Raw genomic sequence first — 18792 nt, 5'->3', positions numbered from 1 at the left:
ATCTCTCTGAAAATGACTACAAGACTAACCTGAAGTAAAATTCACACCAATACAGTGAAAAGAGTAATCAGGAACAACGAACCAATTAAGGTCCTTAGAACCCGCCCACCTGAAATCAACAAAACAAAAAAGGCCCTCCCACGAACTACCAGATCCACCCTCGCTCAACTTAGATCAGGTTACAGTGTTTATCTAAACAGTTTTAGGGCCCGTATAGATAAAACTGGCACGGTCGTAGACAAATGCCCTAACTGCGACAGTTCACATACTTCTGAACATCTGTTCAATTGCCCCAACAACCCTACTTGCCTCACAGTCCGAGACCTATGGAAAAACCCTCCGGCAGCCGCCAGAGTCCTAAATCTGGCAGCAGATGATGATCATGGTTGAGAGTTGGGCTAAAAGAAGAAGAAAAATGTCAAATCCTTTTATGAGGGGATGCGCAAGGCTACAGAAGAAAATTATTTCTGTAAAAGACTTTAATTCAAAATTTTCATTTAAGTTAATTAATAAAAGTTATTATAATTGTTAATTGAAATTCCGTTTGTCATAGGATGCAAAACGTAGCGTCCACCAAAGTATATTAGGTTCCCCCTGCTCTCACAATTAGTGTCACGTGCCAGACATAGCAGTAGTTAGGTATAGAAGACATACAAAATGTTAGTAAATAACTTCTTTATAGGTATACATATAACCTTTATATCCTAATTTATGTAGTTTTAGTCAAAATATATTTTTTTGTTCACTGTTTTGTGGTTACAATATTTTTAAGAGTCGGTCTAATAATCCTATTCCCGTAAAACATATTAAATTTTAAAAACATTTTTTAAAATTATCTATAAAATTTAGTGAAGGGTTTTCGTATTAAAAATCTTATATTTTACTCAATAAATAAGGAAATATCATAGCTTTTAATAATGTTTAAAAATATTATAACAATTATGATACATAATTACATAGTTAAACAATGACAAGTATGTCCAAAGTAGTGCAACAATGTGCAATAAGGAAAATCTAGAGACTATGAGATTTATCATATTTAACTAAATCTTCAATGACCTCCATGGCATGTAGAACAAGCTCCTCTTGATAATGTCTGCCAATAACCTACAAAAAATAAATATTAGATGATGATATATTCTAAATCTTCAGACTTACAGGCATTTTTGTGAAGTAAAAATTATTCTTTTCTGTATTTTAGGTCTTTAGAAATATATACAAATAATTGTACATTGATAACTGGTTATAAAAGGAGCAACAATAAAAGGCTAAAATAATAACAATATTGATTCAGTAAAATAAAGAAATTCTTATGAGAGAATTAGTATTTGCACAATGCGCAAATAGAAAATGAGTCGAAACTGTCGAGTCTACAATTCGTCGAAACTCTTTAAATGATTTCCTTCAGCTTAATTTACCTTAGTGTATTATTTTTAAAAAAATAATTACTTTACCTGGATTCCAATTGGCATTCCAGTTGCCCCTTTAGTTGTATGACGAGCTAACCTAAACAAAAAAAATATTTTTTTAGGAAAGTAAAAGGGTATTGGACTCTAAATTACACTGTCACTGGTACCCAAAGTTTTTAACCACGTTATCTTATTTGTTTGCTTGAAAACTTTGAGTAATTTATTGAATATTGAACAATAAATTTTAATCTACAGAAAAGGTAATTTTTATCAATGAGGTTGTATATAAATTTATCATTCATTGTCTTATTCAGGAATCTAAAGATATAAGACAATGAACACTAATTATTAAATTAAATCACTAATTATGATAAGCACATTCATTCTTCTGTAGATTATGTTAATTGGTTGACACTACTGGTTTGGAACTAACTAATCACAATTTAGTTAAAGTATTCAAAAATTTTAAGCCAACTAATAAGATACTGTGGTTTTAAAACCTTTGGTACCAGAGTAATTTATAATTCAATGTCCCATCCCTGTCTTGTGTAAACCCCTAAGAAACCAGTTATTTTTCTATAAATGTAAGTTAAATGCTACTATTAAGTCAAACTGCTCAAATAAAAGATTAGGTCTTTATTATCTGACATCAGGGACAAGAGACCAGGGGTTTGACAAACAATTAGAAATTAAATCAATCCACTTATTTAATTTTTCCCCTTCAGTTAAAGCCTAAACTATTTTTAACCAGAGTTTATCACGACATATTAACAAAAATTCGGTAATTAATACTTAACAAACATATTTTTCAATTCCAACATGTACTTTTTGATTGTACAAATAAAGAGAAAGAGTAATAGAGTAGCTAAGATCTATTAGATACGCTTCTAAAGACAATGACAAGTGATAGTTAACCATAAGAAAAACTACTTTTGCCAAACTCTATGTCAACTTTTCGTAAGTCAATTAAAACAGTTTGTATTAAAAAAATTAATTACATCAGATTTTTGTACGATTAAATGCAAACAATTAACCATTGAAAATTCATGACTGTCGAAAAGTTGGACTAAAAATACGACGAATCGCCCCTTATGGAGCGATGTTACGAAAGGGACTATTTTCAAAAGTTTTCCTTCTGATGAATCATTCTGTTTTCCTGTAACTATGAAAAGCATATTAATTAATCAACTCAAATAAGCTTACTACAGTCATGCACATTTAACAGGTATTGTATCTAAACTGACCTGTGAATGATATCACCTCTGACAGGATATTCTGACAGATTTTCTTGATCTTCAGAGGATTCCCTAAAATACAAAATAAATAATAAATGAATTTAAATAATTGACGTCATATTTTGAATTTGTTGTTAAATTTTTATTTTCATTTTGCAGATGGAATTCTATTTATTTAACATTCTTTTTTTAACAACTATCTGCGCACAAGCACACACAGAGCATCCTGAATTTAGAATTAAAATGAAAAACCTTCCAGATACCTATGTGTAGCTTTCCTTAAATGAAAAACGAATTCGCTTAATTAATTGGCGAGATATTAGTGGACAGACAATATCTTACTACTTTATATACAATCACATAGAGTAGAGTTTTCTTTGCCATTGAGTAGGAAAAGGCCAACAAGTTCGGCTACCTCCACCGAATCATAAGTGCCAATAGCAACACCAGATTTTTCGCTTTTCTTTTTAACCCAGGCTTCAATATCAGCAAATAGGAATGTTTGGCTAGAATGCATGATGATGTCTATTTCATCTTAGTTGATACAGGTGTGTTGTTTAGCAAAATTAATTGCTTTTAGGAGGGTTTCTTATGAAATACTTGGATAAAATGATTCAATATCAAATTTGTTTGTTGTTTAGTTCTTTAAACCAATTAAGAGCCTCTTTTGTGCCAAACCATTGATTTGAACCGGTTTTGGCTTTTTTCTTTGTTTTCTTTTACCAGGATGTGTATGCTTATTTTTCGATTCTTAGTTATTGAAGGATTAATTTGTCTGCATTTGATTCGACCAGGAAAGTTTTCTTTATGGTCTTTGATTGTAATAAAGCTTGGAGTGTCTGAAAGAATTATGTTTTTAAGCCACATCAAATTTATTGGCTTATGTTTTGGCCTCTAAGTTAGTGCTATTCACCTCAATTACATATACTTTCTTGTAATCCTTTGTTGTGTTGTTCAAATGTTGGTTCTTATACTGAACTATTGACTTTGTGTACAAATTTGCTGTTTTGTCTGCACTAATAATGATGTCGGGTGAATATCTTATTCTATTGCAATCTTTTTTGGGGCGTTTTTGAAACTCATTTGTTTGTGGACGATATTTTATATATGTTAAAATAAAGATAAATTGAGTATGAAACTCTGAAAAACTAACTTTGTTACTGGTACTATTCCAACTGGACATCCGATACTGTTATACACTCCAGTATAGCTGGTGGCTAAAAATAAACAAAATATTATTTACCACGCCCCTAGAGGCCTCTACTTAAAGTAGAACGGGATGAATTCGACCCCCCTCCCCAATTTTATTTTAGTTTGAAAACGAAGCAATTTCCTCTCCCGCAAATAAATAATTTTTTGGGGTAGTACCCTCCCTAAACATGGTATTAAACCTTCCGAGGAAGGACCTATGAAAAGCTGTATTGTAAAGGAGAACCATATCGGTTAAGTGTTTAGCGAGAGCTTTCGATAAAAATTCACACACAGAGATCCTTTTACTATATTATAAGGATGAATATAAGACGCAAAATTTAAAATTGGTCCATTACTAAGGTTCATACAGACTAGTACAAACACACAAGACTTTTAAATATTACAAACATCAAGGAACAAGATTATTTAAATCCTCAAACCTCTTGATGATTTAGATATTCAACGAAAACATACGGAGTTTTAAGTCAACGAATAAGAAACCGTCGTTAGAAAACTTTGGGTACTAGAGTAATTAACAGTCGAATGTCAGCTCCCTCCCTGGTATAACCTGAAATCATTCTGGCGGCATGCGTAGGCTTGGGGGCTGGGAACGGAAATCCAGGACAGATGACGATATCAAAATTTTGTTTGTCCCACTCCTCATAGAATTCATCTGTCAGTCTGTCTTTGTCTGCGTTTGTCATCCATAAATCCCTAAAATAGTAAAAGTATTTTAAAAAACGACAAAAAATTGTTATTTATTTCGTTAATGGCCTCATGGAGTCTGAAAATGTGTAGTTATCAAAACTTTCCTTCACGAAAAGCAAATTTCACGTGTTCTAATATTATTAGTTAACCCTTACAGATCGGGGGGGGGGGGTCATATTGACCCCCCCCTCTAGTTTTTTCAATGTAATTTTTTTTGTAGGTAAGATGGAGAGCTGTGACTTCATGACTTTTTAAGTTTAGTAATTATACGTCGGCAAGAGTTGATTTTATTAGGATATCTGGTCTGTGTCGGTCGTGGTGTCCGGTCAAAGTCGGTTGGGTAGCACCAAAATTTAAAAAATATTCTAAATAAATCTTAATTTCTACATTATGACTTTTGTGTATAAGGTAGAAACCTAAATTTATTTTGGTGAATACTGAGATATCAATGACCTTATGAGAAATGTGGTGTTATGACCGTTTGACCGCACCCTGACCGACTTTATGACCGATTTTTGTCCGGCTTTTACTACAGACATATATCATGAATATCGTGGTTTCTATTACAGCTAGAGACCTAAATTTTTTTTTGGTAAATCCTTGAGCAACAATAAACAGATAAAAATATTAATTGGCGCCGCCAACCGCCGTTTTATCGCCGTAACCGCCGAAAATGGCGGTTTCCGTTATTTGCCGTTTTTCGGCAATGATCAGAACAAGTAATTTTTTTGTTATGAAAAATAAAAGTTCGTCCTAAAATTTGGTCATCCTAGCTGCAAAATTGGCCGCTCTACAGCTGTTTTAAAATTTAGCGGCTGGCCGCTAAAAAGCGGCTAAGGAGCGGCCTGACCGCTATGACTAGAAAAAGTAATTTTCTCTAAAAATACACATGAACCACCAGAAAAAAATTTTACGTCTTTATCTGTAACAGAAGCCGAGATAGAGGGGGGGGTCAATATGACCCCCCCCCCGATCTATTAAGGTGGGAATAGGGGCCCGATCTGTAAGGGTTGGGTGGTCTCCTTTAAACAATCTAGTCGCGCAAAAGACACCAACTCTCACTTAAAAAAAAATAAATTGTGGAAAAATTATTGGGTGTACTTTTTTATTTGTCTGTTTTCTACTTTAGTTCAATTTAGGTTAGGTTATATTTTGTAATGATTAGCCCCGCAGGGTTAGGAAACCCTACAAAGAAAGGTATAGGAAAACAAACTAGCCACCCCTTATTTTTAGTTTATTTTGAAAATAAGGAGTGGGTTTTCTGTGCTCAGAAGTCACTTTAAGGGAAGGAACCGAGATATTTAGGTGCTCGTACAAACGTATCCTAATTATAAAACAGCTACGCTGCTACTGCAATAGCCGAATCCATACTTAGATTGAGTTGGGTGAGTGTCCCAGACTAACTGGAGTTTCCTAGAGACCAGGCCCATCAAGAAGGAATGGATCCATCTGATCCAACCAGGAGTAGTGAAGGACAGAATATTCAACTAATAAATATATTATTTGAATTGAATAAAATCTTATTAAAAAATTCAAATGAACAACAGTGATATTAATTTAAGTATAAGACAATGAACAATAAAATAATGTACTATTTTTATCCTTTGTGGTGATGAAAACTTTAGGTACCAATGTAATATACAATCCAATATCCCATTAGTCCTTCATGAACAAGAACAATAACGTCATTAGAAGCGCTGATAATCAAGGAAAAAAAACAGCCAATTTTCAAAGGATCAACACACAGCTCCTTTTAGAACCCAGTAATAGTGTCGGACTGATTATGACGTAAAAAAAATTATCCAATGAGAGGCCATTATTGACCAATTGTAAAATTTATAGTGGCCTCTCAATGGCTAATTATTTTTTTACGTCATAATCAGTCCGACACTTTTACTGGGTTCCTCCTTTTATTATGATGATTTTTCTGATTTCTTATATTTATATTGATTTTCAAAAGAAATTTTTAGAATTTTACTGTTTTAATCATGCAAGGTTTGTATATATTTTTTTTTATTTGCACTTACTCGTACCTCAATTGCTTGATCTAATATTTCTCCTTTCCATGCTTTCAAACTGTGATGTCCATTGTCACTTAGTATACTGGCTACAAATACTTTGTAGATCTCAGAATTGTCTAAAATAAATATATTGTGTACCAAACGATGTTGCTAAATGCTAAACCAACCCTTCTCTTTTACAGTGTAGCTTCTTATAGGTCCAGGGAAGGTTTATAATTAGTTTGTAACAGGGTATCTCCCAGTTCCTCCCTTCCAAGATAATTTAATTGATGACCATTATCATTCGACATACTTTATTGATTTGTGTATTTTCTAAAAAAAGGCTGAAAAATATATAGAGGAGGCTATTATATTAATATCAATATCCCAACTTGTAACTTTGCGTTCCTAAGCCTTATAAAGTAATATAGCAAAATAGGAAAATAGTGATTACCAAAATTTTTCCATTCAATAACTTCATGTCCTGCTGCTTCCAACAGTTCCAATGTTTCCCTATGAAAAAAAATAGATTCTCCAAATTGATGTTTTAAAATATATATTATTCTCGGCTTTGATTTTATCTGTTTGATAATATACCTTATTTTTATGCTTAATATGTATGTAAAGCGGCACTATACCAACCAATTATGTTTTTATGTCTGCCCTAATACACCCAGAAGTGGGTGGAAAGTATCCATCATGGGTGTACCAACCAATTATGTTTACCTGACTGCTATATTACACCCAGAAGTGGGTAGAAAGTAGCTATCATGGGTGTACCAACCAATTATGTTTACCTGACTGTCCTAATACACCCAGGAGTGGGTGGAAAGTTTACATCATGGGTGTACCAACCTATTATGTTTACCTGACTGCCCTAATACACCCAGGAGTGGGTGGAAAGTATCCATCATGGATGTACCAACCAATTATGTTTACCTGACTGCCCTAATACACCCAGAAGTGGGTGGAAAGTATCCATCATGGATGTACCAACCAATTATGTTTACCTGACTGCCCTAATACACCCAGAAGTGGGTGGAAAGTATCCATCATGGGTGTACTAATAAACTATGTTTACCTGACTGCCCTAATACACCTAGAAGTGGGTGGAAAGTATCCATCATGGGTGTACCAACCAATCATGTTTACCTGGCTGCCCTAATACACCCAAAAGTGGGTGGAAAGTACCCATCATGGGTGTACCAACCAATTATGTTTACCTGACTGCCCTAATACACCCAGAAGTGGGTGGAAAGTATCCATCATGGATGTACCAACCAATTATGTTTACCTGACTGCCCTAATACACCCAGAAGTGGGTGGAAAGTATCCATCATGGATGTACCAACCAATTATGTTTACCTGACTGCCCTAATACACCCAGCAGTGGGTGGAAAGTATCCATCATGGATGTATCAACCAATTATGTTTACCTGACTGCCCTAATACACCCAGAAGTGGGTGGAAAGTATCCATCATGGATGTACCAACTAATTATGTTTACCTGACTGCCCTAATACACCCAGGAGTGGGTGGAAAGTATCCATCATGGGTGTACCAACCAATTCTCAACTTCCTGTCTGGTTTATATAAATCATTCTAAATTATAAAGAATCATTTTTCAGTATAAGATTTGAAAATTTTGATTCCTTAAGCATGAAGTTATGATCGTCCAACTGTGTATAGAAGCTTCGAATATTAAGATGAAAATTGATAAAAAGCTAAATAGATATATAGCTAGATAAGATTTGGTGTTAGATATTGTCAGACAGACAGAGAGATGATCTCACTTAAAAGGTTGCTTTGTTGTAAAAAAAAGTGTTTTGAAATTTTCTTAACCAAATCCCATATTAAACTAATTGGTAAACGAGATCCCATTAAATCTAGTACCCCTGTGAAACTCTAAAAGAGGAAATAAAAATTTACCTTTTGTTCCAAAAGAATTTAAAGCAAATAATATTGTAAAATATGATATGTCAATTGCATTTGATTGAGTTAGACACGTAAACAATCTAACCTGCCACTGGATCGGAGCTACTCTATGATCTTCCATGTTCATTCGCCTTGAAAGAGAAATAATAAAAAGAAATTAGTAATTATTATAGAAGGTGTACTGGATCAAAGATTTGTTTATAGCTGAAGATTTCAATAACTACTGAACCCATTGAGTTTTCCATTGCTGGGTCCCGGGTTTAATTTAGGACCTTTTATCTTTAGATTTATCATTATGATATGTGACTGGATAGCAAGAAGGATTATACCTTGAATTGTTGATACAAAGCTCCATTCCCAGCCTAACTCCATAAACTGAAGAGCTCATAAACCCAGCCACAGAAGAAATACAGGGCCTAAGCAAAATGAATTGTTATTAGAATTTTCCAAATTTAATTATGATGGAACCCGATATAGCTTGACGTTGGAGCTAGAGCTGGCCCTAGCTTGGTTATAAAAAAGTGTTTCAATCTACTCCATAACAACTTACGTCCAAATACAAGAAACTGTGGCTAATCAATCAATCATTGATAGGACCTGCAATAACTAATAATCAACTGTATTAAAAAAAACACTTAGTCTGGAATTAGATTTTACTGACATTTAAAGGCATTACAGACAAAATATAAATATGACAGAACTTTACAGTAAGGATAATCCAAAATATAAAAAAATTGTATGCTAATAAGATTTTTTCTATAACTAACATTACCTTAGAATTTTAGGTCTTGATCCTTGGGAAAACACTCGTCCGCCTGTAAATTAAAACGTATTTTTTTTGTTAAACTAGTTGATTTACCCCAAGCCTCTAGGGAAGGATGGTGGAAGTCTGAAAAATTTAATAAGACCAACCCAATACAAATATTAGGCTTTCCTAAAAATTACAAGCCATTCGGATCAACAATTTCCGAGATCTTTAACTTCAGACATAATAAACCGGTATTACCCTCTCAGGATTTGTTTTTCAATTTTAAAAAATTTTCTTTCCATAATCCATACAAAGAACGTGTCCTAACTTTTGTGATTTAAAAAAGTAGCTAGTCGGTGCTTTTAATAAGTAGTAGATGTAAAATGATCCATAGAATTTAGATATGCAATCGTTTTTTTTGTAGACCTATTATTTTTTAATGAATTTAAGTTTAAAAAAAATTAAGTTGCTTTTAAGGTACTAAAAACAATTGCCATTATAAACAAAAATAGTAAGATCTTTAATTTGACACCTAACTTTTTGAATTCTGTTAAGTAATTATTGAAAAAATCTATTTTGTGGAACCCTGGTGAATCAAAACTTTGAACTTTGGGAGGTCATCACGAATGGGTTAAAAAAATCACAAAAGTTAGAATACATTCTTTTGACGTCTTTGATATAAGATTTGTCTAGCTATCCAAACACCTACCTTCATAAATTCTGCCAGTAGTTGGTTTGAGTGCAGCTATTCCACAACAATGGGCAGGAATCCTGTAGAAATTATTGTGTCAATTTAAAATTCTCTACAAATTGGGCCTGCTGAGATGGGTTTTTGAAAGATGCCGCGTTTTTTCGACAATTTTTTAGACATTGATTGATTGAACGAAGACGATGGGATTTCAACACAGAGTATACAACATAAGAATTCAAAATTTTAAAATTATTATTTTAGCTATTTGTATAATGTCTAATACAACTTAAATCCATTTTCGCTGCATATTTATTAATGCATCTTTTTAGAGCTGTGTTAGACATTATACAAATGGCTAAAATAATAATTTAAAATCTTGAATTCTTAAGTTATATACTCTGTTAAAATCGTACGGTGCATTGATCTTCAAGATGGAATAAGGTTTTTAACAGAGTATACAATTTAAGTATTCAAAATTTTAAAATTATTATTTTGGCCATTTGTATAATGTCTAATACAGATCTAAAAATTAATAATTAATAAATATGCAGCGAAAATGGATTTAAGTTGTATTAGACATTATACAAATGGCTGAAATAATAATTTTGAAATTTTGAATTCTTATGTTGTATACTCTGTGTTGAAATTTCATCGTCTTCGTTCAATCAATCAATGTCTAAAAAATTGTCGAAAAAACGCAGCATCTTTCAAAAACCCATCTCTGAACTTTAGATCTTTATGTTTTATCAACTTTTAGGTCAGGAGTAATTTTTTTCAATCCAGATGAATAAATTTTTGGCAGGTACTGGAATTATATCAATGAATATGAAATTTTCATTGTGAGCATACTTTTGGTGCTTCCCCGCAAAGAGCATGTAGAGTAATGAAATTAGGGAGGGGGGGGGGGGGTGGAGGCTTTTTTACTCTTATGCCTGACCCCTGCAGAAGCCCAAACCCTTTGGGACATTAGTAATAAATTAGTAATAAACAAACAAACGAAATAGTACACTTTCTACAAAATATTTCAAAATAAAAGGAGTTTCAGAGCTCGACAATGAACTTTGAGAGAAATTGCAAAACATTCTTTGAAAACTGCAACAGCCGTCAATAAATACAAATTAATATATATAACTACGGACATATCCTAATCATAGAGCAGCTGCGCTGTTTGTAATACCTGAGACTTCCACCAATATCGCCTCCAATACCTAAAAAGTTATCATATTATTATAGCATGCTTAGAATTTAATTATAATTACCTTACACTCCCTCCAATATCTGATCCTAGACCTAAATAATAACATACTTGTAAAAAAAACCTTTTCTATAATTAGGGTCAGTCCGTTTGTTGGTAACGGATAACTCTTATCATTAATTTAGGCATTTTAGAATTATCATGAAACAATATTTTGTATTTAAGCAATCTGTATTTGCAAGAAATTTACACAAAAATTGTCCCTTATATAAAAAAATATAAACATTTCTACCTAAAGATTTCCAACCAAGACAATTATAATAGGTGACCTTTTTTTGGTAGATAGATTCACCGGTGCATTTCCTTCAAGTGCCTGTCAAACACTGAACCCCCCCACCCTTGTCCCATTACCCAATATAACCAACCTTACTATTGTTACCTAAAAGTGAAGCTCCAGCAGCAATAAGAGCAGCCTCTCCTCCAGAGGATCCTCCAGGAGTACGTTCAAGGTTATGCGGATTTCCTGTCAACCCTGAAACAATTATCAATGTATGGAATACACTAGCCGTTGCTCCCCAGAGGCATCTAGCAGAATGTAAAATGTTTGTTGCGGCCGCTAGATGGGATTAGTTATAATTTTTTGCGTTTTTTTTCTTGGGGGAGTGGTGGTAATCTCCGACAATATAGTTATAAATAATTAAATGAAGGATGCCTATCTATGTAATCTATTTGGCGTTTCTTCCCTCAAAATATGTATAAAGGGAAGGAACTATTGTTATCCTATTTACCCCATCCTTATTCTGTAAATATCAGTAGTGTTTTGTTTTTGCATAAATATTAATAAAATTCTATATATTTAGAGACTCTGAGTTATTAGGGGTTGAAGCAAAATTTTTCTACAATTAGAAATCCGTCCATCGTGTCCTCCATAGACGTACAAGCTTTTTTATTTGGGGGGGGAAATTTTTTTTAAGGGGGGGGTAATTTGCTTTTCGGGGGGGGGGGGGGATAAAATGGCGCGCGAAGCACGCCGCAAATTTTTTTTCCCCCCCAAAATTTTTACCCCGGGGGTAAAATTTGCTTGGGGGGGGGGGGTAATTACCCCCCATGAAATCTGTTGGCAGGGGTAAACTTTGTTTACCCCCCCAAAAATTTACCCCCGGGGTAATGTGATTATAGAACATTACCGTAAATAGGGTTGCTGCAAGCGTATGAAATCATTGTTTGAGGGATATTTGTCAGACAGAAAGGTATTCCATGTTGGGACTGAATAAAAATATCAAATTTTATCAATGATCATTAAGAGACAGTATAAATGTTGGATGGACGGGATTGAAAATCATTTATAATTATCCAAAATGATTTTTTTAGAAACAAGGATGACAACATTCAAAACGGGGACAATCTTATTAATAGAGCAGATGTCATAAAAAGAGAAATAATGTGATAAATCATAGAAAATCACGAAACCTTTAAAAAATAGTAACTACATACATCTTTTGAATCAGGACAGACAAACCGAAGGAACACGGAAATTATATACGGGATGCTCAATGGTGCAAGGAATCTGCACACTAAAAACATGCTGTCGATCTTAAATAGCAGTCGAAAAAATCAGAATTTCCCCATATCGTTACGTACGGACTGATAGATAGACAAAGTGAAATATAAGTAGCTTCGTTAATAGAGAAATATTTGTACCTTGATAAATTTGATGATAGGAGCATCATCTTTGGCTGGCTGTCCAATAAATCTCGCCAATCCTTAAATAAATTTTCATTAAGACCTATAATTACATCTTTACCAGAAATAAGGTATAGCCAACAGGCAAAATAAATCTAAAATAATACTTGGAGGGCAGATAAAAAAGTCTCTAATACTAATAAGTGTTGCCCCCCATCCACAGCTAAAAATCACGTATACCTAGGTTTATAATTAAGTTTTTTTTACAGAAGCTAAAGATATCGGAAAAAGCTTGCCCGAATTGGTTGTACTTTTCAGGGAAGCTTTATAAATATATTGGTGTGACCGTAAGTATTTTTTTCTAAACCTGCCCGCCCTCCCCCAGAGGTTACAGGTGAATTTAGGAATCGAATAAAAGTAATCCTAATGGGGTTCTCAACTAATAGATTTTCTTTTTTTGTTTATTTTTTAAATAGATAATTGATTGATTGATTAGCCATAGTCTAGTCTCTTAGGGTTTGGACCTAAGTAGTCATGGAGTAGGCTGAAACGCTTTTGTATAGCTACTAGGGCTATCAAGCTCCACGTTCAAGCACATTATGACTTGACCCGCTATCTCATTAGAGGTACTCATTATTACCTCACCCTCGCCGAGTATGGCAGGTGTCCCAAATTAAGTCACCGTAATGAATGACGCTCTCAGCAGAGGAGCTTGGGATAAGGGTAGTACCGATATTATGTACGTGACTATTAAGTATCCAAACTTACTCAATAATCCCCTTCTTACACAACCAGGGGAAGTTGCGTGAATGTATTCAACTGAGAATTAGATAATTGTTACCTATGGTAGCATCATATCCTTTGACTAAATAACATTCTTTCACAGATATTGGCAGACCGTACAGTGGTCCTCTAAAACATCAAGAAATGCATTTAAATCAAAATGAATCTATTAATCAAAGATTCGAAGTTAATAGACTTTGTTCAATAGTATAATAGTAAAATAAACTTTTAAAAACTTTAATCAGAGTAAAATAAAATATTTATAATATACATACAGAGCTTAGAAAAAAAACCTTGTTTCATAAAATTGTAATTACCACCAGGGAGGGATGGGATATTGGGCTGGTTATTACACTAGTCCCCAAATTGTTTATATAACGATTTCTTATTCGTTGAATTAACAACCTTGGGACTTTTATTGAATTTTGAATGTACATCAATTTATCGGCCATTGTCTTATCCCTTTATATCCCTGGTAATTACCTCTCTTCTTTTGGTAAATTTCTAAGTTGTTTAGCCCACTCTGTAGCCTCGAGGATGTAATCACAAACTGCATTTAGTTTCTCATCTACAGATAAAGCTTTGGCCTTAAATATTATGAAAATGTATTCTAACAAGGATGATAACATCCACAAAAGCAAAGCTCTGTAACGGAAGAAAAACTTAACGCTTTTAGAGTGTAAAAGCTTCATATTTAGAATATAAATGTATAAAAGTCAAAACAAAATTGTAAGCAAATTTGTTGAAAAACTGATTGAATGCAGGATAATGTTTACAGCTTAATCAGTATTCCAAAGTCAGATCAATCTAATAATTATATCACATAAGAATTTGTTGTTAAAAAAGTTAACATGTTTAAAGTGGACATACGATTGGAGAACTCAATCGGTTTAATGGTGTGTATCTATCTATCTATCTATAATAAACCTGAAATGTTTCTAACACATCCAAAGGATCAAGCATTCCCTCCTTTAACTTTTCCAGCAGTTCTTCCAAACCTATATTAAGAATAAACAAAATAAGAAACACAAAATCCCATTTCTAAATTGATGAGTGCCATTTTCAACCTTATCAATTTTTTAGCCAATTTTTTTGATCACCTGGTCAATTTTGAAATGTCCATCAGTGAAGTTTTGGTAATGTGGTTTCAACAATGACATTTAAAGTATGAAGTCAGGATACGATATTAATATAGCATTATATTAAAAACAGAAAAAAAGTGACAACTCTGTTTGCCTAGATGATTGTCCCTTAGAATATGGGGGGGGGGGGTGGTCGTAGACAACGCCCACGAGAAATAAAAAAAAAATTTTACTGTTTATTTTAATTTATACTAAATTTTTGAGAGTAAAGTAATTTACCCACCCTTCTTTTAAATGTGCCCCTAACCGATAGGGGCGTTTTAAAAGAATAATGAAAAGATAGCCTTAAAGATACCAAGTTAAACAAATATTTTTAGATTTTTTGTTTCTAATAGACACTTTAAAATAAAATATAAAACTTACTTAAATCCAGAACACTTTGTCTAAACTCTGTCAACAAAGATCCCTCAACCATCAAGCTAAATATGAATAGATATTTTTTAATTCTAAGTGTAGTTTACAATTTTTCTTATAGTGCTTCTATTTTGTAAGTCCCTTCGCCTATCCGTCTGTCTGTATTTCTGACAGGATCACTCACATCAATTGTTGCACCTTTTTAATTCAACTGTTGTTGAATATATATTATATTCAGCTGAGAATAGTAAGAAAATATAATCACCTTTTGGCCAGATTGCCCTTTCTCTCCTTAAGTTCCTGCTTCTTCTTGTTAATCCTTTGCCTAAATAACATTAAACTGAGAAAAAATACTATAATGTAATACACATCCTTATAATAAAGTAACAGGATGTTTGTTTGTACCGAAGGATCTCACTAATCGCTTACAAGGTAGCTTCCCCTAGGTCTCGGGAAGTTTTACAACTATTTTGGAGGCGGAGTAACCCCCTCCATCCGATCCGAAATAATTGCCCCTAGAGGCCTATAGGGGGGGGGGGGGAGCATAGCCGCTTGTAGAATTGGTGACCCCTACGGTCATGATGGCTGCGGCTTCCCCTTAATTAACCTGCAACTGCTGAGGGTGAACTCGGCTGATAATAAATACCATTAAAGGCTGATTCATTTCTAAGCCGCTCCGCTGTTTGTTGCAGTTGCGACTGCATGTTTGCTTAACCCTTAACAGTCGGGGGGGGGGGGGGGGGGGCGTTGAACGCCCCCCCATCCGGTTTTTTCTATCTCATTTTCTGTGTGTGAAAGATAAAGAGCCCAAACTGCTTGACTTTTTAAGTGTGGGTATGCCACATAACTGAGAGTTGAATTTTTTTGAATATCTCCATCCTGGCGGGCACAGGATGCCAGCAAACCTGGCAGGGTCATCCAGGTAAAGAGCAAAAATATTTTTTTTGACTTAAACAAAGCATTTTATCTTACCAAACTGCTTGACTTTTTAAGTGTGGGTATGACACATAACTGAGAGTTGAATTTTTTTGAATATCTCCATCCTGGCGGGCACAGGATGCCAGCAAACCTGGCAGGGTCATCCAGGTAAAGAGCAAAAATATTTTTTTTGACTTAAACAAAGCATTTTATCTTACCAAAATACTAAAATATCCTCTAGTAGTACATACTTATATTAAATGCAGGTGTTCAAGTCAATTTTAGGTTCCAGGTATGATCCTGCAGGTCCTGATCCTCCAGGTCTCCAGAAATCTTTAAAAGGCTCCTGTGGCCGCAATTTTTGACTTAGAGACTTCAAATTTTAAACTTAAGCTTATCTTACATGTCTACATAATGTATTAAAATTTCATAAAGATCCGTTTTCCCGCCGACCGCCGACTGCAGCGGCTGGCAGCTGCCAAGTACAGCTGCGGCCGCTGAAATTATATTTTGATATTTCAAATATAAAATTTACATAAAGATAAACATTTTCTGCTAAAAATTTTTTATTCTAGCTTCAAAAATAAAAAAATTACAGCCGTTTGAAAATTAAATTAGGGGGGGCGTTGAACGCCCCCCCCCCCCCCGACTGATTAAGGTGCGGCAAGGGGCCCGACTGTAAGGGGTTAAGCAACATGGGTGAGTGCAGATTTAACTCCAGCTTTTGGCAGCGGGTGGCTAAGACTAAAAGTAAGGCTTAATGGGACGCTGATAAGCTGCGTAGCTGACGGGTAGCTGAATTGACATTTTGGTGGGTGTGATTCAGGCTGAGGTTTATTGGGTGGCTTAGAAAGTCGCGTGGCTGAAAGTGGCTGAGGCTACTGCCACCTGGTTTAATTAATATTTGTTTACTTCTAATCTGGCCTATATTTATTCCTATATTTCAAATGGACGTACGGACTTTCTTGTAACGACAATGGAGTAGCTATGCTTTCTACATCGTACCTAACTGTTATAGGAATCATCATTCAAAGAATTGTAACACATCTACATGAACGCGGTACGGACGGATGGAAAGACCCTAATTGTAGAAAAGATAGGCCATCACAGAGAACTTCACCATGATTTGTATTTTCTTATAATTTCCTTTCTATCTTATATCCTATTTGATAACATTATATAATATTATAATAATCCTTCAAGTCAACGAATTGACTCAATCCGCACAATGGATATTGAATATACGTGGATATTATGACAGGGAAAAATTGTCGTAAATCTAGGTTGCTAACATGGACATCATTTAATGGTCAGGTCGTTCATCCCGAAGGAGGGGATTGGATTGGATGGAGGTTATCGTTATTTTAGCAAGCTACGAGTTTTACTTTATTACAGTACATGGCTTTCATTCCCATACTCAACTCATTTAAAGCATTGCATAAAAATACTTTGAGGTCCACTTTCATTTGGAAGGAAATTGCCAATAAATCATAATGTCAAGAAAAATATACGCATAAGATAAAATTCTCGAGCAAAGCTACTCTATATTTAAATATGTAATTTTCAATTAAACTTGTCCATGAGGAGCCTGTTATAGAAAGTTAACTCTGTGATTTTAAGTTTATTAGATAAAGAAATTGTGTTAAATGAGCTCTAAATGAAATTAATAAATAATCACCAAACCTAGTGAACTAAACTGCCTTGAGGTTGTTTCATACGGATGAACAGACAAGTGTTCGCCCACACATAATTATAGAGTAGCTGTGCTACTAAACATTTACCTAGTTTTATATTTTTGACACGCATTGTAAATTTTCTTTGTAACAATAAAACCAACTACTAACAAAGCGGCTTTTCTACCAAAGTTCCTAAAATATATATCTTGAATCAAGGAGAAGAAAAAGAAGTAGCGGGTTACTTCGTATTTTCACAATAGCTTTTGATAGATTTTTAAAGGTTAGGTTAGGTAAATTAGGTAGTCCCCTGTAGGGGCTAGAAATATGAGAAAAGCTACTGTGAAACCCGCTACTTCGTTTTCTTTCCATGGTCCTACATTTAAGTTAAGTCTTATGTATTATTATGCTTGAAATTTACATATTGATATGGTATAGTTTTTAGATTAGAATATTTGAAGAAACTAACAAAGCACTTTCAGGGAAAGTATCTAAGTTTATTTTTACCTAGTCTTACAGACGTCCGTTACACAACTACGAACCACTTCAAATTTTTCCTCCATTTTTTGTCCCTTGAAAAAAATAATATTATGAAAAGAAACACAAATGTACTTTCAAGTACAATTGTGACCAAAGAGAGAGAAGATCGAAGAAAAAATTTAAAAAGATAAAAATGGCAAGTGAGATAAAAAGGGGAAGAGAGGGAGATTGAAGGAGAAGGACGGTTATATATAGAGAAGAAAAAGGAAAGAGATGAATATAGAAGAAGGAGAGAGAGAGAGGGGGGGGGGGAAGCGAAAGATAAATATAGAAGGAAAAGAAGGGAGATAGATAGAGAAGAAGAGAGAGAGTAAGATAGGAAGGAAGGAAAAATAAGCAATTTTTAGAAATAGATAGAGAAGGAGAGAGAGTAAGAAATAGAATGGAGATGCGATCCTCAATTTTCAAATTCTTTGAACGTACATATGAGACTTCTACAGAAATGCTTCGCATCTATAACTATCTATCTATGCTTGATATAAAGTCAACACTTTATAGATCATATTATGAATCTTTGATTGACACGTGCCCTGCAATTATCTAGTAGCACTCAGGGGCAAGACACAATTACTTTAGCTAGGCCCAAG

At 34.1% G+C, this 18792-nt stretch overlaps 1 protein-coding gene across 2 annotated transcripts; it reads right to left on the bottom strand.

The window, feature by feature from the left end:
- Nucleotides 1–856: 856 nt before the first annotated feature.
- LOC145326777 (fatty acid amide hydrolase 1-like) lies at nucleotides 857–18309 on the bottom strand. 2 transcript variants are annotated; one of them, XM_080170185.1, is made up of 24 exons: nucleotides 18173–18309; nucleotides 17774–17860; nucleotides 15340–15399; nucleotides 15084–15139; nucleotides 14506–14576; nucleotides 14062–14165; nucleotides 13637–13707; nucleotides 12814–12875; nucleotides 12300–12378; nucleotides 11552–11644; nucleotides 11095–11125; nucleotides 9936–9997; nucleotides 9251–9293; nucleotides 8808–8894; nucleotides 8564–8609; nucleotides 8051–8145; nucleotides 6998–7056; nucleotides 6577–6680; nucleotides 5915–6030; nucleotides 4404–4549; nucleotides 3798–3861; nucleotides 2654–2716; nucleotides 1455–1506; nucleotides 857–1107 (listed from the first exon to the last, which is right to left on the bottom strand). In XM_080170185.1, the coding sequence occupies exons 1-24, from the start codon at nucleotides 18226–18228 to the stop codon at nucleotides 1015–1017; spliced, it is 1800 nt and encodes a 599-aa protein (XP_080026311.1). In that variant the 5' UTR covers nucleotides 18229–18309; the 3' UTR covers nucleotides 857–1014. The 2 variants fall into 2 exon arrangements, with proteins under 2 accessions (XP_080026311.1, XP_080026312.1); XM_080170186.1 differs by lacking the exon at nucleotides 11095–11125 and adding an exon at nucleotides 11177–11207 and having other exon boundaries at nucleotides 18173–18266.
- Between the last annotated feature and the right edge of the window lie 483 nt (nucleotides 18310–18792).

The sequence above is a fragment of the Acartia tonsa genome, chromosome 8, assembly GCF_053477335.1.
Source record: "Acartia tonsa isolate MP-2025a chromosome 8, ASM5347733v1, whole genome shotgun sequence".
Lineage (NCBI taxonomy): Eukaryota > Metazoa > Arthropoda > Copepoda > Calanoida > Acartiidae > Acartia > Acartia tonsa.
This window is presented reverse-complemented; position numbering and strand designations above follow the sequence as displayed.